This window comes from Cynoglossus semilaevis, chromosome 15, assembly GCF_000523025.1.
Source record: "Cynoglossus semilaevis isolate Cse_v1.0 chromosome 15, Cse_v1.0, whole genome shotgun sequence".
NCBI lineage: Eukaryota > Metazoa > Chordata > Actinopteri > Pleuronectiformes > Cynoglossidae > Cynoglossus > Cynoglossus semilaevis.
Window position 1 is genome coordinate 17,038,635 of NC_024321.1, and position 19,357 is coordinate 17,057,991.

The 19,357-nt window shown below is 42.1% G+C and overlaps 2 protein-coding genes across 3 annotated transcripts in view; both read right to left on the reverse strand.

Annotated features, from left to right (window-relative positions):
- Positions 1 to 396: 396 nt before the first annotated feature.
- On the reverse strand, positions 397 to 10,842 carry brd8b (bromodomain containing 8b). 2 transcript variants are annotated; one of them, XM_008327488.3, is made up of 19 exons: positions 10,748 to 10,842; positions 9,899 to 9,995; positions 9,564 to 9,633; positions 9,403 to 9,452; positions 9,170 to 9,292; positions 9,006 to 9,086; positions 8,769 to 8,833; positions 8,389 to 8,555; positions 7,929 to 8,120; positions 7,702 to 7,795; positions 7,461 to 7,606; positions 6,940 to 7,381; positions 6,831 to 6,868; positions 6,023 to 6,216; positions 5,569 to 5,661; positions 4,819 to 4,887; positions 3,497 to 3,782; positions 2,209 to 2,253; positions 397 to 1,154 (listed from the first exon to the last, which is right to left on the reverse strand). In XM_008327488.3, exons 1-19 carry the CDS (start codon positions 10,764 to 10,766, stop codon positions 1,095 to 1,097), a joined length of 2,331 nt encoding a protein of 776 aa, XP_008325710.1. In that variant the 5' UTR covers positions 10,767 to 10,842; the 3' UTR covers positions 397 to 1,094. The 2 variants fall into 2 exon arrangements, with proteins under 2 accessions (XP_008325710.1, XP_008325713.1); XM_008327491.3 differs by lacking the exon at positions 2,209 to 2,253.
- A 1,018-nt stretch (positions 10,843 to 11,860) lies between these two features.
- gpc4 (glypican 4) overlaps positions 11,861 to 19,357 on the reverse strand; it is a 32,746-nt gene continuing 25,249 nt past the window's right edge. The window contains exons 3-9 of the mRNA XM_008327485.3: positions 17,660 to 18,057; positions 16,571 to 16,736; positions 15,510 to 15,640; positions 15,272 to 15,418; positions 15,048 to 15,172; positions 14,572 to 14,744; positions 11,861 to 14,477 (exon numbers count right to left, since the gene is read on the reverse strand). Coding sequence (XP_008325707.1) covers positions 14,257 to 14,477; positions 14,572 to 14,744; positions 15,048 to 15,172; positions 15,272 to 15,418; positions 15,510 to 15,640; positions 16,571 to 16,736; positions 17,660 to 18,057 — 1,361 coding nt within the window. The 3' untranslated portion in view covers positions 11,861 to 14,256. The remainder of the gene's footprint in view (positions 14,478 to 14,571; positions 14,745 to 15,047; positions 15,173 to 15,271; positions 15,419 to 15,509; positions 15,641 to 16,570; positions 16,737 to 17,659; positions 18,058 to 19,357) is intronic.

The following is a 19,357-nucleotide window of genomic DNA, read 5'->3' on the forward strand; positions in this document are numbered from 1 at the left end:
GTACTACTGTCAGCAACAGGCCAAAGATTTCTGTGTTTTCACATGAATCCTGACCAAAATAACTAGTTTTGTGTTTGTCAAACACCGGTGTCTGTGGTAAATCCTCGTCGTTTCTCTGACGCTGCCTTCAGCTGAATATTTAGGATCTGACTGAGGAGGAAGTGTGTGTTAATTTGATGTCAAACAGAAACCTGGTCTGGGATTAATGTTATAAATCTATTTTTAATCCCTTTATTAACCCTCTCTGTCACCAAGTTTCCACCAATCAGAATCAGCCGTTGTCTGCTGTTGACAAACAACTCCAGCTAAAAATAAAAGAAAGAGAATAAAAGAGATGAATTTCTTATAAATTAAGGCTGTTTGATGAGGTTCAAAAAGACTAAGACAGACACACAGTCACCTATTAATTGTATTAAATATTACAATTAATTACCAGCTGTTACAGCAGACATTCAACATCACCACATATTGCCGGGCTGACAAGTTGCTTATTGAACTTGGACAGATGTTTCAAATTAATATTAAATAATAAAAAAAGTTTTCTGTAGAAGGTTTTTAAATTTTTTTGTGAATTATCATTATATTTTCTACATTTGTGTGTACAGGAAATACATCCAAAAACAACTTCTCTAAGGTCCAGTGCTTTCATGGATACTGTACATTTTGACGTCTCCCCCTGGTGGTTGGTGCTGTTGCTGTCTTTGGACTTTCAGCTGACTGGCATCAACGCATCCACGAATCCTTATGAAAATTTAGACTCACTCAAACTTCACCGTCTCAATCCAAACAAGCATTTGCTGGTGAGAATGTTCTTCTTCTTCTTCTTTCCCAGTGTTCTCTGATGTTTCCACTCCAGGTGGAAGGAGCGTCAACCAACGCCCCCCGCTGGTGAAACCATAATAAGGACGTTGGCATGTTAGCTTTTTTTCCTCTCTCTCTCCTGTAGTGAAATCCAACATTAGTCTGTCATTGAAATGCAGTGGCGCTGACTGCAGCTCTGTCAGGTCCAATGACAGTCACGTGTGACGTCATCTATGCTGAAGGTGAGCAGTGAGAGAACCGCCCACCTTCTCTGAAGTCTTCAGAACTTTAGTCTATTTTTTCATTTTTAGATCTGCTTCGATGGCACTGCGGCGCCCCCTGGTGCCTCCGTCCTGCAGTGAAAAGATAAGGGGGGAAAAAAAGAAAAGAAAAAGACAAATCCTGGTGAACACAGGAGTGAAAAATACACTTGTCAGATGAGGAGTGTGTTCCTGCTCACACCACTGAACTCTGCACAAATACACAGCACAGGCCACTCTCAGAAGACTTCCTCCTCAAATGAAGAACATAAAAATAAAATAAATAAAATGTTAAAAAGGAGCAAAAAAAGGTGAAACTTCGACAGACAGAAATAAACGCAAAGACACAGAAAGCTAGCAATGGAGAAATAAACGAAGGGATGAAGGAAGGTGGGGTGAGAAAAGGATTCTGTGGGTGTGTGTGTGAATGAAGCTAAAGTTGAACATCAGTGAAGAGTGTGCAGGTGTGACCCCTACTGGAGTGAGTGAGAGATGGTCTTTACGCATTTTTCACATCAACAAAGTGTTTTAAAAAAAAAAAAGAAAAAAGATCATTCTGAGCTATTTCCAAAATAAAGGGCTAAATAAAAATCAACTTTTCCTGGAAATACTAGACAACGATAGAAACTTGTTGATTTTAGAGTAAATTTAAACAATTATTCATTCTTTAATCAAATTATTTCAATCCATTGTTGAGGCCAGAAATATGTCAACATTATCGATCACATTTGGTGGTAGATCACAGAGTAAAGTTAGTTGCAAAAAAAAAAAATCAGGAATTGATCCATCGTAGTCCAGGGTTTTCTGCTAAAGACTTTTACTTTGAACAAGCTCAAAATATCATCACATGTGCTACGCAACATGGTATGTTTTCTGATGAGCCACAACAACGATGTGTGTTCACCTGTTTAACAGAACAGAAAAACTGTTGATTTTTTTTTAAATTTATGAGCGTTACATCAATGAGCGACAAAGAGCAAAAAATAAAATAAAAAAATAATCGAGACACGGAGTACTGATGTGTAGCGTGTACTGCATGTAGAGTATGCGTACTGTATCTTTGGGTATGTGCATGCCTGCGGGACAAACATGAGGACAGAGCGAGTCCTGCGTCTGGTGAAATCTGAGGGCGGACCTGAATACTTACAAAGAGAGAGAGAAGGAAAGCAGGAGAGGCCATTGGGACACTGTCCTGTAGGAGGACAAACATCGGAGTGAGAAAGACAGAAAAGACAAACGTGCGTGTGAAGCAAGTTCCATACAAGTGTGGGTCGACACCAAAGAGCACGGGGCCGCAGGAGTCCGTGGGGCTGCGACACAAACACACACAAACACACACAAACACACACACTCCGGGAAGGACGAAAAACAGATCATAGAAAAGTAAAAAAAAACATAAAAGCATATACTGTAGGTACCAATAGACCAGATTCTTTCTGGACAGACACTTAACAATTACAATTAATTTAAAAAAAAAAAAAATCACATTTTTGTCTAACATTATTTTTTGGAATCCAGTTACGGGCCTGAGTTGGTCCGCGGGCCTCCAGTTGATAATCACACACACAGACGACACTCGTTCATGCGGTTAAGTCACACACATCCAACTGAGCGTAGAAGGGGGAGGGGGGGGTCATGCAGCACGAGGCTCAGCTGAAGAGTTGAGACCAGCAGTCGATCCACTGACGGGTACAGAACACACACCGAGTGTGTGTGTAGATAAGACAACGTGTGTGTGTGTGTGTCTTCCACACACCAATTAACACCAGCTGCTAATCCCCCACAGTGTGACACATTTCAACCTTTGCTCCCTCTACCTGCAGCGCTGATGAAATGCACCTGCCGTTAGAAGAAGACGACGACGGTGACGTTATGTTGTTTTATAGCGACGAGCTAAAGACAGGGAGTAAAAATAGCTCAGAACCTGATTTGCTGGTGAGTCACTGACGTTACAGCGTGAACCGCCGCCCACTGAGTCTACCGTCTGATTGGACCAATTTGTGCTTGGAACACGTTCATATCAAAAGGCTAAAGAATCACAGGTTCTAAACCTCTGGTCTAAAGCCCTCATTTACCTCTTAAATGAGCAAAGTTCAACTCATCTGACCCTGATGAGGGTCAGTCAGAAAGTCCTCAGACAGGAGTGTCTGGTCTTTCTTCAGCGTTTCCTTAAAATTGACCAGATTTTGTCAATTTTGCAAACGTCACGTTTCAAACCAAACTGAAACGGAAACCCATCAACAAGGACACCAAACTGAAACGGAAACCCATCAACAGGCTTTGATCTAGAACCTTCTGATTCTAGGAAGAGGATTTCAAACCTTAAACCAGACAAAGCAGCAGGTTGTGACCTGGTGTCAAAGGTCATCCTCCAGAATTCTTTTTTTTTTTTTTTTTTAAATACATGTCTGTAGGTCAGCTGAGTTCACACCAACCTTCTCGGCCGGCTCTCCCGGTTTACGGTTCCCCTCTCTGCCACGGAGGCTCTTGGCAGAGATGGCGCTCTCTGAGGTCTGCATGATGAGCTGCGTGGCCAGGAACTGCTGCACGTGCTCCAGGACGTCGCGCTGCATCTCCAGCGCCATGTGGTAGACGTCGTGGTCCGAGGAGTTGTACATGACGGCGTTCTGGAACATGAGCATGATGTCGCGCTGGAACTCCGCCGTGGTGCGGATCACGCCGGACTCGATGTTCTTCTTTATGGCCGACAAGTCCATGGGTCTGAAACGGGAGGAGTCACAGGCGTAGAGGAGGTCGTTTACAGGGCGGTGAAACGTTAATAACCCAATGTTAGCTATTTATCGCGATTAAAAGAGAATTAATCATGATGAATCAACATTCGTAAATATGACATAAAAACACTTTTTTTTGTTTATTTGCTGAAAAAAACCCCCACAAATAACAGCATGTACTGTGTTTTACGCCCCCTTGTGGCCAATGTCAGCAATCTCACCCTGACCTTTTGCATTTTATTTTTTCATTTTAGAAATTTCCAAAAGTTTCCTCCGACTCTCAGTATGTTATTGTGCAACACTTCACGTTTACTCTGACTTTTACTCTACGTAGTAACTGTGGAATGTTTTACTGACATTTCTGGCTACTCCGCCCTTTTCCAAGTCACATGGTCATGTGATCATGAGCAGGTGACCTCGCCACAGTCATACTGACACAGCAAAAAAAAAAAAAAGGGGGGAAATAGACGCAGTGTAAAAGGCTGTATGTACAGTATATATAGTAAAAGAAAAGTGTGATCCAGTACTTCTAACATTAACTTCTGCTTTTTTTTGTCTTGTGACCCCAGAGATGTCACGTGATCACAGCCGTCCATCAAGACTGGACGCTCAGATAGTATGTTTTTGATAATAACATTTTTAAAATAATAATTTGTTCAAATATATATATTTTTATTAGTCTTTTTTTAATCAATTACTAGATCATATATTCACATTAATGCATGAAGAAAACGCTTTTATCCAAAGCGACGTCAACATAAGTATATGGTTCATTAAGCAGACGCTTTTATCCAAAGCAACGTCACTATAAGTATATGGTTCGACTTGGGTTCAAACTCTGGACCTTCTGCGTCTAAGGCAGGTGTGCTAACCGCTTCACTATAGAACTGTTTGCTTTTAGGTGTGCTAACCGCTTCACTATAGAACCATTTGCATTCCAACCGACCCCACATGGGGGCGCAGTCCTAAGGTTGACAAAACACTGCCTTAGTGCGGGTGTGTTTGTGTCATGTGACTGGTCAGACCTGTGTACGATGCTGTGATACCCCGGGGCGATGTCATCAGACACGGGCTGCAGGAAGACACTGGCGTACCTGAGGGACAGAGGACAAGAGGACAAGAACAGTCATTAACATCATGAGACCGCACATTGTCTCCAACTGAGTCAGGGTTCAGCTTTATATGTTTATATATTTTTAATTTAAGTGGCGACGACGACTGCTTTTTGAAGTGAGGAGGTAAAAAGTTCAACCACGTGTTCTGACAGAGTAACTCATGGTCACGGTGATGTGAAGTTTGACAAACAAGTGAGATTAGATGGAAATATCACATCATCGTGACAAACATCACCAGCTCAGCCGCTGCCGTTTGTCTTTCACATGATGAGTCATTGGATAAGACCGACCAAATCTGTAAAACTAGGTCGGAGGAAGACACGTGTTCTAACAAATCAAATCACAAACAGTGTTTGATGAAACAACGCCAACATTCTACGCCACCATCTGGACAAAGCTGGAAACAGACGACTGCACTCTCTGAGTCTGAGTCTTCTATAAAAACCGTGACTCACAGGAAGATCTACTTTGTCTTGGTCGCAGATTTTTTAATTAAATATTTTAAGCGGGAATTAAAAAAACAAAAAACAATTTGACACCAAATTTAGGAGAATTTAGGACAGTGGGACGACACAGACTGTGTGCGGGTCGTTGGTTCAAGTACGTTACAACAACAGAGCGCTGTTGTTCAGTGACACAAAAGCCGGTCATCAGCTCCACCTGTGATTGGCTGCAGCTCTCCACACCAGCATAATGGCTTTTTTCCAGATCTTCTGCGCCTGCACCGCCTCCTGGTCTTCACCGCACGTCGATCTGCGGCACAGAAGAACACGAGAGGAGGAAGTGAGTGGGGATTTTTGTTTTTTGATTATTTCAGTGGAGTCCACAGTGAATAGAAATGGAAAAGAAGAACAGAAACCTCCAGTGACAGAGAGACAAAAGTACATGGTGTGAGAAAAGTGATGTCAGCAGTTTTGAGGGCTTTAATTGGCTCAGAGAAACTGAACGACATTCGGGTCATGACTCATTGCCAACTTAGCAAAATCTAAGACATAGTAAAGACAGGGGTCACCTTAGGTCATCTGCCTGGCCTGACTCACTCAGTCATTTGACCACTAGGCCGCAGCGCTCCGTGACTCACTGGTTATGACACAGTTCACACACAGACACTCACAGCTGAGACGAAGACGCCGGGCTGCTGGCCAGCGAATCGGCGGTGTAGCGCTGGGAGGGCGGACCGTAGCCGTCCTCGCTCTCACTGGCTGCTCGCTCCACCTCTGACAGATAAGGCCCCTCCCCACACTCCTCCTTCAGCTCCATCCCTTCTTCAGGGTCCCCGTCACTGACAGCCTCCTCTTCTTTCATCTCCTTTGTAAAAAAATAAAATAAATAAATAAATAAATAAATAAATAAATAAATAAATAAATAAATAAATAAATAAATAAATAAATAAATAAATAAATAAATAAATAAATAAATAAATAAATAAATAAATAAATAAATAAATAAATAAATAAATAAATAAATAAATAAATAAATAAATAAATAAATAAATAAATAAATAAATAAATAAATAAATAAATAAATAAATAAATAAATAAATAAATAAATAAATAAATAAATAAATAAATAAATAAATAAATAAATAAATAAATAAATAAACACAAGTAAAAAGTACAGCTTTAAAAAAAAAGGAACTAATGAGAAGGTGGTTTGAGATCACTGTACAGTTCAGTGTCTATTTACCTACAGGAACACACGGTGGAAATGAAGATGGAAAAAAAAACACCAGGTCATTTCAACCTTGTATCTTATTGGTTGGATATTAGCTTTAAAAAAATAAAAATAAAAACTTGTGTCTAAAGACTGACAGGTTTTTAGGTGTTCGTGCTTTGATCACATCTCCATGTGTAAATAAATCAAATTTGGTTCCAAAAAGTGTCGCTGAAACACCGCGATCTCTCGACTCTAGGTGTTTTTACCTTTGACTCTTTGCCAGACACAGAGCTGTCCTCAGAGTCTGTGGAACAGAAACGACAGGAGTTAGAGAGAGAGAGAGGGAGGGAGAGAGAAACAGAGAGAGAGACTCACCTAGACAGGGAGGGTTTGGCTCCGGTTGACTCCACTCCTCTCCTTCACTCTTCACCAGTGCTTCAGTCGTCTCCTTCTCCATCGCTGCCTCCTCCTTCATCTCTCCTCCCGCGGCACCATCTTCTGATGTAACATCCGAACACATTACATCACTTCCTGTCACCTCCGCTGCTTCACAGCTCCCCTTGAGCTGCTCCTCTCTTTTACTCCCCGTCTGGCACTGGGTCTCCACGCTGACGAGGATGGAGGCCGACATCGCGCTCGCGTCCTGCTGCTCCATCGACGACGTCACGTCCTGGACTCCGGACTTGGGTTGTGTAGCCTTCAGGTCCTGGGTCTCCCAGGGGCCGGGGAGGGTGTGTTCTTCTGACACAGCCTCTTCACACAGAGAGAGCGCCGCTTCAACGGCTGCTGCATCCAACGCCTCCACAGAGTCGTCCACCTGACGGCGGGAGGAAAGACGGAGAAGGATGAAGACGACAGGCGGAGAAGAGACAGACTCACCGCCGGTGTTGTCGTACCTTCTCCTCTATGATGGCGATGATGTCTCCTACTGTTGCCAGGTCCAGCTCATCATCCATATAAGACGACACAGCGACGAGATCCTCCTCCACCAGCCCCGTGTCCTCACCCAGCTCGGCCTTCACCGCAGCCTCTGCCTCACCCTCTGAGTAAAAACAAATTATTGACACCACCGCACAATAAAAGTCAACCTGTTACTGTTACTGCACCAATAATCAATAACCATAAATGAACACTGACCTGTGATGACTTCATGACCAGCAGGCAGCGCGGTGGCAGCTGTGGCCATCTGTAGTCCATTGGTCAGATTTCCTGAAGCGTCGCTCTCTGAGACCTAGACATGAATCAAGAACAACAAACGGATCTTAAGGCAGTTTACAGGCAGGCACCAAAACACCCGAGGGGTCGGGGTCCTGGAGAGTACTGGATCACAGCTCACTGACTCGGAGGTAGTTACCACAACTCACCAGGCGGGGGCTGGCAATGAGGTTGCCTTTTTTCAGCAGTTCCGACAGAAGAGGAGAGGGCGGCGGTGTGGTCTTCTGGGTCAGGTGCCTCTTCTGTGGGGAGTCGTTTTCCACTAAAGCAGCCAGGCCGCCGTCTTTGGGCCCAGAGCCTGAAACCTCCGTCACTGGTAGAAAAATGCCAACCCCCTGAGCCTGGGAAGAGCAGAACAGAATCAGTGAAAGTGTCAGAACTGAGGGTCGGCATGAGTGGGAACTCAGCGTTCAGAGTCAGAGAGTAAGAAAAAAAAAACTTCCACTATTCAGAGTCAGAGAGTAAGAAAAAAAAATACTTCCACTATCAAAATTAATCAAGCGGACCAGATTGAACCCCCCAGTGTGCCGGTTTTGGCCCACAGACCGTGTATTTGACACCCCTGCATGTCATGGTGTCCATTATGCTGTCAAAGGTGTTTGTTCTTACAACAGAGTGCGTGGTACTGTCATCAGAGGGGACGCCTCCTGGGTCCATGGGCGGTGTGGAGACTGAAGTGTCGCCCTGGGAGTCCAGCATCGGTGGGCTGGCCCCCAGAGGAGAACGTACAGTTACACTGGGCATCCTCTTGGGGGTGTTCCTCACAGCCTGACGCGCTGCGACGCAGAGAGAGAAAGAAGAAGAGCAGCAGAAGAATTACACTCACTGATCTTTTATTTTTCAGGAACAGTAGATGTACTTGTGGTAAATGTTTAAATACAGGGACCTGGACGAGGTAACAAATATGAAGAGGTCTGTCCTGCTGTTACTCAGTTGTTGGTTTCCACTTGTTAAAGCAGTGCAGGTGAATCTCAATGCCTCAGACTTACCCTGATAAGCTGCTTCTGTCGCTTTTCTCTTCTGCTCCGCCTCCTCTTCATCCTGCTTCTTCTTTCTGGATTAAAAAAAGTAAAGCAGGATTAGGAGAATATCTGTCTGTCTAGTCTCAGCTGCTTACAATATTCTGAAGATTCTACAGCTACCAGAGATGGGAACTGAGAAACAGTTGTCGGAGAACAGTGTTCCCCAACAATAAAGGTCTCTGGAGAACAGAGTAACAGTCTTACAGTGCGATCCCTGCCCACAGCTCTTTTAACTGGGAGTCCATGTGACCCGTCTGTATCAGGTCCACCTCCTTTTTCAACTTCCTGTACAGACAGAAATCACAGGGAGGTCAAAGGTCAGGACTCACAGTTGTTTACTTTTTTTTTCCTTCCACGTGTATTCGTACCTGTACTGCTCCTGTGTGTCTCGCAGTAATTTCTTCAGCTCCTCTATCCTCTCTGTGGTCAGCCTGCGGACGATGACATCTTCGATGGTCTCAACCACCTCGCCCTTCTCACCCCGTTTACGCCTGTGAAGAAGTAAACAAGGCAACTGAAATACTGAACGTGTACAAAAAAAAAGAATTTATCATCACAGTTGTTCTGCTTGGAGTTGTGTGTACGTGTGTTTAGTACTAACTTTGGAGCTTCAGTGGCTTCCAGGAGCTCGGAGTACTGTGACGCACAATGCTGAGGAAAAAAGAAAACCTGTTAACCTGACACCAACGCTGACATGTTACAGGTTTAAATAGTGACAATCGTTTTTTGTTTTTTTTTTGTGGAGTACTGCAGTGTACTCACCTTCTGTGAGAACCAGTCAGGTGGGCGACCAGACTCGGAGAAAGGCTTGATGGCTCTGCTCACAGAGACCCTGCAACATGGGAAATCAAGCTATTGTTGTTAAATGTGACATAAACTATGAGCATAACTTTGTTATTATTAACACTGACAGAGCTGACACTATACACAGTGCTGTAACAGTGATGTGACAAATAATCGATCATATATATATATATTTTTTTCAGTGCTGTAACAGTGATGTGACAAATAGTCGATCATATATATATATATCTCTTTTAAACTTTTGCAGCATCAATGGTCTTAGTATTTAGACCTCATCATTTTATTTTATTTACCAGTTTTGATCTCCACTTCTCATAACGGATGAGGCCAGACATAGCTTCTCTCTGACTGACCAGGGCTCCGTTGGCCCCACATTCAGAATCTTGTGTTCTGTGCAGAAATAAATAAAATATATGTACATAAATAAACATAAACAAAATAATAAAACTCCATCAAATCCGAAAAGCCTATAGTCGTATTATCTTGTTGACCACTAGATATAATATATGTTTATTCTTGCTCTATGATTACAATGTTATTAAAATAGCACGAGTTAATATAATGAATAATAAAATAATATACCAAAACAATGCCCAGGTGATATTTCCATCATCCGTACCAGACCGATACAGATTAATATTTATATTTTGTGGGGGAGTAGCACACGTTTCAGGTCCGTGCAAATTCACATACGGCTAAAGGTATAAAATAAGTCTCGTAACAAAGAGGATAAATTCAAAAATAAACAAACCAGAGCTTTAAACTCACTGATGTCTTGTTTATTCATTAGCTTGCTACAATTAGCTTCAGAGACGTTAGTGAAGAGCGGCAAGTACAACGTAACGGTTTACATCAAAACAATTTGATCAGGTTTACGGTGACTCTGTGCAACAAGAAAAAATGTATAGGAAGAAACTATCGGGTAAATAATAAAGCAATACTGGTTTGTGTAGCGTTAGCTTAGCACTGTTGTTTACGGGGGACCCATTCATGAGATACACCGGGCAGCACTGTGTAACGTTTTCTTACACGACGACAAAATGTGCATAAAAATGCCACTATTCGAAATAAGTGTGATGTCACAGTTTGCTGTGACTAATTGGAAAACAAATTAAAAATATTAGCCAGTATATTTTACTCACTTCCAATACCGCTCGCCATTTCCTTTGTTTCAAGGCGCTGAGCACCTCTTCCGCCGGACCGATTAGTGTGTGACACACCACGGCGCTAATAGTTTAATTTGGATCTGAGATATTGTGACGATAATATAAATGTATTTCTTATAACTGAGGTTTGTGTTCCACCGTAATTGGTCCATATATACATCGCTTGTTAAAATATATTTTTAAAATATCTTGTAAAATAAACAAGTACCATATTTATTATGGTATATTGTTTCTCAATATTGAGCATGTAGCTCCCTCTTCTGGGGCCTGCGGGTAGTACTCAATAAAAGCCGTGGTTAAGGATTATACATTTCTTGCTGGCTTCTAACGGAGCCCTTAAAGAGACATTGGGGGGAAATAAATAAAAACAAATCCCTTAAAGAGACATTGGGGGAAATAAATAAAAACAAATTACCGCCCTTAAAGAGACATTGGGGGAAATAAAAACAAAAACAAAAACAAATTAACATTTTACCCATGTCCCTTTACGGGACAGCTTATTGCTGCAACAAAGAACAAGATGGCGGATGATGTTTTTCTGTGATACAATGCTAAATTACACTCTTTGTAATATGGCTATTAAGGATACTAAGAGAGAGCAAATTATACAAGTCCTTCTTTATCCTCCACTGCAGCTTAATACCATTTGTAGCTTCTTTTTTTTAAATTTATTCCAATGATGAATCCTCCTGTCTTTGGAACAATAGGACGCCTCTCTATGGCCTAATAGTCATTGAATAAAAATACCATATTGTAAAGAAGAACAATGACCTCATTAAGAACCTTCTCTTCCAAAACTGTGAGGTGTTTTGTGGCGAACGCATATTTTTATTGTATTTAGAGAAGAATAATCCTTGGATTTTTCTTCTCTAAAAATAAACTTAAGGGGGATAATTTACATTACCTATTTAAAATTCCCCTATAGCATTATGATTTTTATTTGTGCTATAATTATCTACAATTATTAAATAATTGAATGAATTAACTTGAAGACTGATGAGCTGAAGACCCAGTTTCACTGCTGAATGTTCAAGAGTTGGACAGAAAGTTTTTTCAGTTTCAATAACAGAATCAAACATAGCACAGCTGTTAAAATATTGGCAGTCTTTATTTCAACAAGACTAAGAAATGTTGTTTAATATACATTTTTTTCTCTTACAATTTAACATCTATCTCTGCTTGTTTTTTTTTTTCATAGCATTTAGGAGATACTCTGACAAGTAAAAATCTGGTGTAAGGTTACGGCCTCTTTTAGAGACATCTAAAAACGGCTGCTCTTTATTTACATATATATTTTTCTTAAAAAATTCTTTTAAGTCCCTCACTCTCTCCTTTGAAAGTGAGTCATCTCTGCTCTTGCGGGGCCAAAGGCAGGAGAGGAGAAGTTTCATCACTTGTCCAACTCAACTTTAAAGTCACTGGACCGTGGATCTGTGGATGGTAAAAAAAAAAAAAACATCCCGACACAGCCACCGGACCAGCTTCTCTCTCTGTGTGTCTCTGCCCTGGCCTGCAAGCACAGACATTTTTACCATCATCAACCAAACTCCGCCTCCGACTCTCAGAAAGCCGACAACGCCTCACACTTGACACACACACACCGCTTCCACTTGACAACACACATGCACAAGCCCTTGTAGAAATGTTGGTGGAACTTGACAATGACAAACAACAACAACAACAACAACAACAAAAACAACAACAGATCAGGGTGAAGTGTGACGTTGAACCGATGCCCGGCTTCACTCTCTTGGATCCGGGCTTCAGCATTTCAGACATTGATGTTTCATCAAATCCTTCAAAGTCAGATTCCTATGAGTTTCATCTCTAAGCCAAACACAAAGCTGTTTTTACATTAATGACATTCTTCCAAATTCAATTCCAAATCGAGGTCAGATGTTTTTGTTTTTCCTAAGTGGATAAACATGAAACACGTTCATAACATTTTAAAGCCCTTAAATGTAAGGACACTCAATTTAGCGTGTAAAGCCTCCTGAAACACTGTGGACTTTCCAAATCAGTATGTTTAAAAATACATTAAAATACATGCATAAATTACTGTACAGAAGCTACATGAGGCAGCATCGGTGTAGAAATGAAATGGCCGGGTGGTGCAGTTTTAAAGACCTGCTTATCAAAAAAAAAATCAACTGTAACAAAACAAAAACAAAACAAAAACTTGAAACGACTTCAGTGAATCTGAGAGGATAAAAATCAACAACATCTACATTCTTCTTTTATGAAACCGAGGTTACATTAACAAAGACCAGGCACTGGGTGTTAATTTTGGTAGCGCTTGTTAAAATACTTCAACATTCCACGTCCAGTCAGAACGACATGAACGTGATGAGGACCAGGAGATCTGTCAGGTGGTACCACCTAGAACCATCCATCGGTCCAACTGTAGTACCGAAAAATATATATCTGTTAGCAAACAGCTACATGTAACAACTATTGAACGAAGCTCTGACTTTTGACTCCTGCTCGCTGGTTGATCGTGAAATGCTCCGCACAAACGTGTTGCTTCCTTTCCTTTTTTTTTTTTTTTTTTAAAAAAACAGTAAGACTGTCGAGAGTCAGAACTTCTGTGCTGAACTGAGCTCACGGTACCGATACGTGGCTTTCAGGGCTCGTCAGCCTTGCCTTCGTCAGGATCGACGCCAGGGGAGTCCGTCTACGACCGAAACTGTTACTTTTCACCAGGTTCGCTCGACACCTTTCTCATCTCCATCACACACTTTCAGCCTGCACGCATGAGGTATCACTTTACTGCCGGCATGTTTCAGCTTAAAGAAATTATAAAAAAAAAAATTTGATGTTAGCTTGTGATGATGCTCGTAGCCGAGAACAGCTTGCCTCTGGTCAAAGGTCAGATTCTTCTGCTGAGGATTTTTCTCTTTGTTGATTTTCAGACAAAATCCTACATTCGACGACTCCTGACTGTGAAGCTGTTTCTGAGCAGTTACTAAAAGGTAGCATCATATGTTCTGTCTTTATGTATTTATATATACATATGTATAAATATATATATAAATATATATATACATATATATTTAATGAAAAAATTTCATAACAAATGTGTCTCTCAATGTCATTCCAAGTATCCAGTCTAATATTCCGCGACCATGGAAGGCACATGAATTGTGAAAATAAATTTGCCAGAACAAAAAAAAAATGCTCAAAGCTAAACCATAGTGTAGCTCCAAAAGAGCCATAAAAAGCTAAGGCGTATCTGGGGGTTAAAGGGTGAATTTGTAGGAGAAAACCACATTGCTGTACACTGATGTCCTTAAAACATACTAATTATTAAAAGTGAAGTTATTATAATATTAAGAACAGCCCCCCCACCCCCCAGCGGCGAACAGTCCAAGTTCTTGAAGGCAGTCTTTTTTTTTTTTCCTTTTTTTAAAAAGTCTTTCTGACAGAACCCCTCCCCCTTCGCTCCAACGTTCCGTATCACACTTGTGCTCTTTGACCGGTCGGCCTTATCTCAAATGGGGAGCGAGCCAGGCCAGGGCCAACCCGCAGAGCGCCAGCGCCATGCTTCCGTGTGCGGCGACCTTGGCCGAAGAAGCGGGATTGACCGCCACTTTGTTGACCCGGGGATTGCTGGGGTTTGGTGGAGTAGAGAAGTAGAACTGGTCCGTGTCGCAGGACGGGGAGTCGCAACCGCTGCCGCTCTCCTCACCTCCGCTGCCGCCCTCATCTGAGAACAAGACCAGATCAGAGGGTGAGGTCAGATCTTCACGTCTCAACAGACCGTGATGACGACCATTAAACAAATAAACACACACTCTTACCGTTTTCAACAGAGATGTCGTTGCCGCTGTGAGCAGCTTTCAGCCAACTCGTCATTTCCTTCAAAACTGCAATTTGACTGCGAATAATAACGTCTGGCTTCGTGATGTCCACGGCGACATCAGGGTTCGACACCTGATTGGCCAATCCGTTGCCTATGACAACTGATTCATACCTATGGAGACAAACAACAAAAAGTCGTAAATGTTACTGTTTAGTTTACACATATATACATACATATTTGTACATATATACATGTATATATGTATATTCATATACATATATAAATATATATGGCATACACATGGCTTACATATACATTCATATATATATTTTTTACATACATATATACACACATATATACATATACATACACATATATGCACATACATACATATATGTATATATACACACATATATGCATACATATAAAAATATATATAGACATATATACATACACATATATATTGTTTCTTACCTGCTCTTTGCCGTTCCGTTCCAGCACTCGTCTCCAGCTGCGATCCTCTCTCCTGCACACATCGTCTCTGGCAGAGTGGACCAGAACTTCTTTGCTTGTTTCAGCTTCTTCTTCACATCAGTCGTCTTCAAAATGGACAAACAAACGGGAGCAGTGAGACACAACCGACGACAGCAGACCGACTGGGGTTGAGGGTTTTTTTTTTTTTTTCATTTCTATCTCACCAGTCGATCTAAACTGGTCCCAGCAGCCGTGGTGGGCCTGGCGTCGGGGCTGTAGGGTCGGAAGCGTCCGGTAAAGCTCGTTTCTTTGAGTGAACGCCGAGTACGGAAGGCCGCGCTGGGTTTGGGCTGCCCACAGCCCTGGAAAACCTACGACAAGAGGAGGAGAGAGTTAGGACGAGGAGTTATCTTTTTTTTTTTATATATATTTGTGCTCTCTGTTTCCTCTGCTGACACTGACCTTCTGTGACACCTGCATGCTGTTCTCCTGCATGTTCATGATGGCATCGGAAATCTTCACGTCGATCGGCTCCACGACGGACTCAAAATTAAAGGGACCTTCGAGTCTCTCTGCCAAACTGAGCATGGCGTCTGAGGAGCAGAAAAACAGAAAATCATCAGCACTGTCACAATAAATGCTCTCCAGAATTCACTGGTGAAAATACTAGAACATTGTACAAGTAAACACAAAGATGGAAACATATATTCACATATATATACACACACATATATACACATATGCATATATATATATACATATAAATATATACATATAGACATATATACATATACATATATAGGCATATATAGCTATACATATATAGACATATAGACATATACATACATAGACATATATACATATACATACATACACATATATATGCATATATACACATAGACATACACATATACATATATACATACATATTAAATATATTTTTTTTATATTTCGTTAAAAGTGATTTACTAGTGATTAATCGTGATTAAACTACAAATACGCCGTGGTTGATGATTTAGTTCCACAGTCCTACAAATAACATAAAATGTACTGTATATTCAGTCAGAGGTGGAGTTACAACCGAGAGCCACTAGAGGGAAGCACAGGCCAACTGTTGTAGTTCCTTCAACGGTGGACATAACGAACACACTGTGACGTGTGTTCCAGCCTGAACATAAGTAAACTAATCCAGGTGTGTTTACACAACTGGGGAGATGTAGTCATCCAGAGGAACCGGGGGATTACAGCCGGTACACACACTCCCTCCCTGAAACTTCAACTTCAACTAGATACTAAAACATGAAGGATGTGTTTGGACGTGTTTTTGCTTTAATACAGCCGCTCCTGCCAAAAAGAAAAACACCAACACTCCTCTGATAACGATGGATTAGGACTGACCATCCACCAATCATGTCCTGACACCATGACCTCATGTTCACGGGAGGTTAAGACAGAGATGATGTTTTAGCTCCAGAGTGGAGGAGCAGTGGAACAGTGGGCCACGGGGTGTTGAACATTCTTACCCAGGAAGTTGTTCCACTCCGTGTCCAGGTCCGCCTGATTGGCCAAACAGCCCCGCATCACATTCAGGCAGTAGTTCTGGCACGGCTTCAGGGCCACCTGGCCCGAACAGTAGGGGCAGTACATCATCTTCATGACGGCGCGCACACAGCTGACGGACGCCCCGACCTGAGAGACGACAGTTAGCGGTTAGCAGTTAGCCTGTTAGACATCATATATTCAAACTTAGCTGCAAGTTTTACAGAGGAGTCGCAACTTAGCCCAAAGTTAGGAAGTAAAAAACGTTGGAACTTTAGTTCAGTTTTAATCTCTGAAATTTAAACTAAATTTAATCTGTAACAGTTTTATTTTTTTTAAATTAGTAAACTGTAAAATCCTACCAGTATTTGTTTTGTTATTGACTCATTACCATTCATATAATAATAATAATAACAAAAAAATTAACATAATTATATAAACAATTATAATGAATAGAACATGAAATGGTAATTAAATAATAAATATTATTTAGATGATATTTAACTGTATATTAGACACAGATTTCATACAGATTTCGACGTCCAATCACAGCCGGACTTTGAGCTGAAGGTATCAGTCGGTCAGAAAAATTTGCAAGGTGTATTTTTTTTTTTTGTTTCCGGGGGGAGGGGGAGTAGTTATGTACTCTCCACATGACATCAGTTTTCTGTGTATCTGTCAGTATCCGGGCAACAGGTCAATAAAAGAAATATTTGTGAGCAGCTGGGTTTTAACGACACATTTGTTGTTGTTGTTGTTGTTGTGTGTTTTTCATGTTCGGTCGGACTCACACACCGACACATTCTCAGACAATGAAAGGAGCAGAGACCTAAATGTTACGATCACACGACACAAATCATCATAATTTCATTATCACTGAATCACTGGCTAAAGTGGAACAACATGGCAGCAGTCAGGGCGCAGCAGTCAGGGCGGTTTGTCTTCATCTGAGACAATGCACTGGAACCAGAGCCAAAGAGATACAACATGAGGGGCGGGGGCTCTCAGCTGTGCTTTGGTCTTATTATTTAAGGAGGGAGGGCGGGGGGGAGGTTACAGCGTATCCAACCTACCGTGGAAACTTTATTGACCACCTGAGGGATGAGCGCCAGGCCGCGCACGAAGGTGCGTGTGGCGACGAAGGCTCGCGTCAGCTGGATGCGCAGTTTGCGCGGCACGTCGCCAAACGGCTGCAGCTGGTCGGTGTAGCGGCTGACGCAGTCCATGTACTCGTCGGTGAACTCGTACTGCACGTTGACCAGCCGGAACATTCTCTCCAGCAGCTCGGCCCAGAACTCCGACAGCATGGAGTCCAGGTTGACGGCGCTGCTGCCGGACTGGTAGTACCGGGTCAGGGACGTGAAGAAGTTCTTGAAGAGCTCGGCGTTCTGCACGTACATCATGCCGTACGTTCGCACAAACATGTTGTGCAACGAGCCCTCTGCATTTTTCAGGAGCTCACGGAAAAATGCTGCGGAGAAGAGAGGGAGAGAGACAGAGGGGGAGACAGAGGGGGAGACAGAGGGAGAGGATGTTAGGGCCATGACTCAAGGCTGAGATGTTACAAACAACAACGTGTGTTGCCTTTGATTTTGGGGATGTTGGGATACAACAACACACTCAGATGTTGTGGGTCGCCAGTTCCACAACAACACACACTTTTCATCAGGTCGTTGAAACACACAGATTCCAGCACAACCACAGGCTTCAGGGAAACAAACACACTGAATGGCTGAAGATCAGACATTTGATTGGACGAAACATCAGAAGCTCTGAAGACGTCAATAAATCTGTAAATTATTTCTCTGGACAACAAAAAAAACCCAGCTAAAAACATAACCAACAACAATTCTTTCTTTGCATCAATAAAAAAAAAACATATGGTACATTACTGCCCCCTACTGGGCTGAAGTGTGTTCACCAGGGTGAACTGAGAAAAGTGCCATTATTAAAATAATTTTCCTGGTTTTATTTTGACATTTAAGGCAGCAGATGTTTCGTTTGTTTTGTTTTTTCCACAAAAAAATCACTTTTCTTAAAAAAAAAAAGGTCTTGCAAATATATTCTCCATTATCTGGTTGTAATCTTGTAAACTGCCAAAGGTCATGTAGTCAGGTTAAACATCTGCTAATAAATGTCACTATGAATAAACCATGACATAAAACATCACAGTATGAAAGTCCGGTCTTGTTATTATTGTTATTTTACAGCCCAAAGAGACGGAGGAGATAACGAGGACGGTTTATTTACTGCTAAAAAAATAAATATTTGTGGCCTTGGACTTTTGTCTCCAGTGCAGCAGGGGGGGGGGGTGTAGCGGCTTGTCGACTACACCTTGATCCTCTGAATCTGTGCCTCAGCTGCAGCCACCAAATAAAACCAAGGTTATTCTTCTTCACCTGGGATCTGAGTCCAGATATTTTGAGCGTCTCTATAAAAAAAAAAAAAAACCGGCGGAGGCATAAATCTGGGCTGAAAGGCCGAGGAATTCACTGTGTGAAGGGGAGTGAGGGTGTGGGGGGGGGGTCCACTGGGAATTAGGGAGATGAGAGGAGCACTGTGTGTGTGTGTGTGTGTGCGGAGGGGGTGAAAGGTGGACTTGGAGCATCTCTGTCAGGCCGTCGTCTCCGTGGACGTTCAGCAGAGACGTCTGTCCACATCACACTGACCACCGTCAATGGCATTTCTCCTCTCCTCACATTCCATTCGCTCCCCTTTCTCCCAGCTTTCCTTGGACTGTCCTTCAGAGGCATTTTCAATAGGATTACTGA

Excerpts from the sequence above, each read along its gene's own strand:
- brd8b (XM_008327488.3), bottom strand. Across the intron at positions 9,634-9,898 it reads AGAAGTGGAGATCAAAACTG|GGTCTCTGTGAGCAGAGCCA; the intron begins GTAAATAAAATA and ends CCCATGTTGCAG. Across the intron at positions 8,556-8,768 it reads GACAGAAGCAGCTTATCAGG|CGCGTCAGGCTGTGAGGAAC; the intron begins GTAAGTCTGAGG and ends TCTGCGTCGCAG.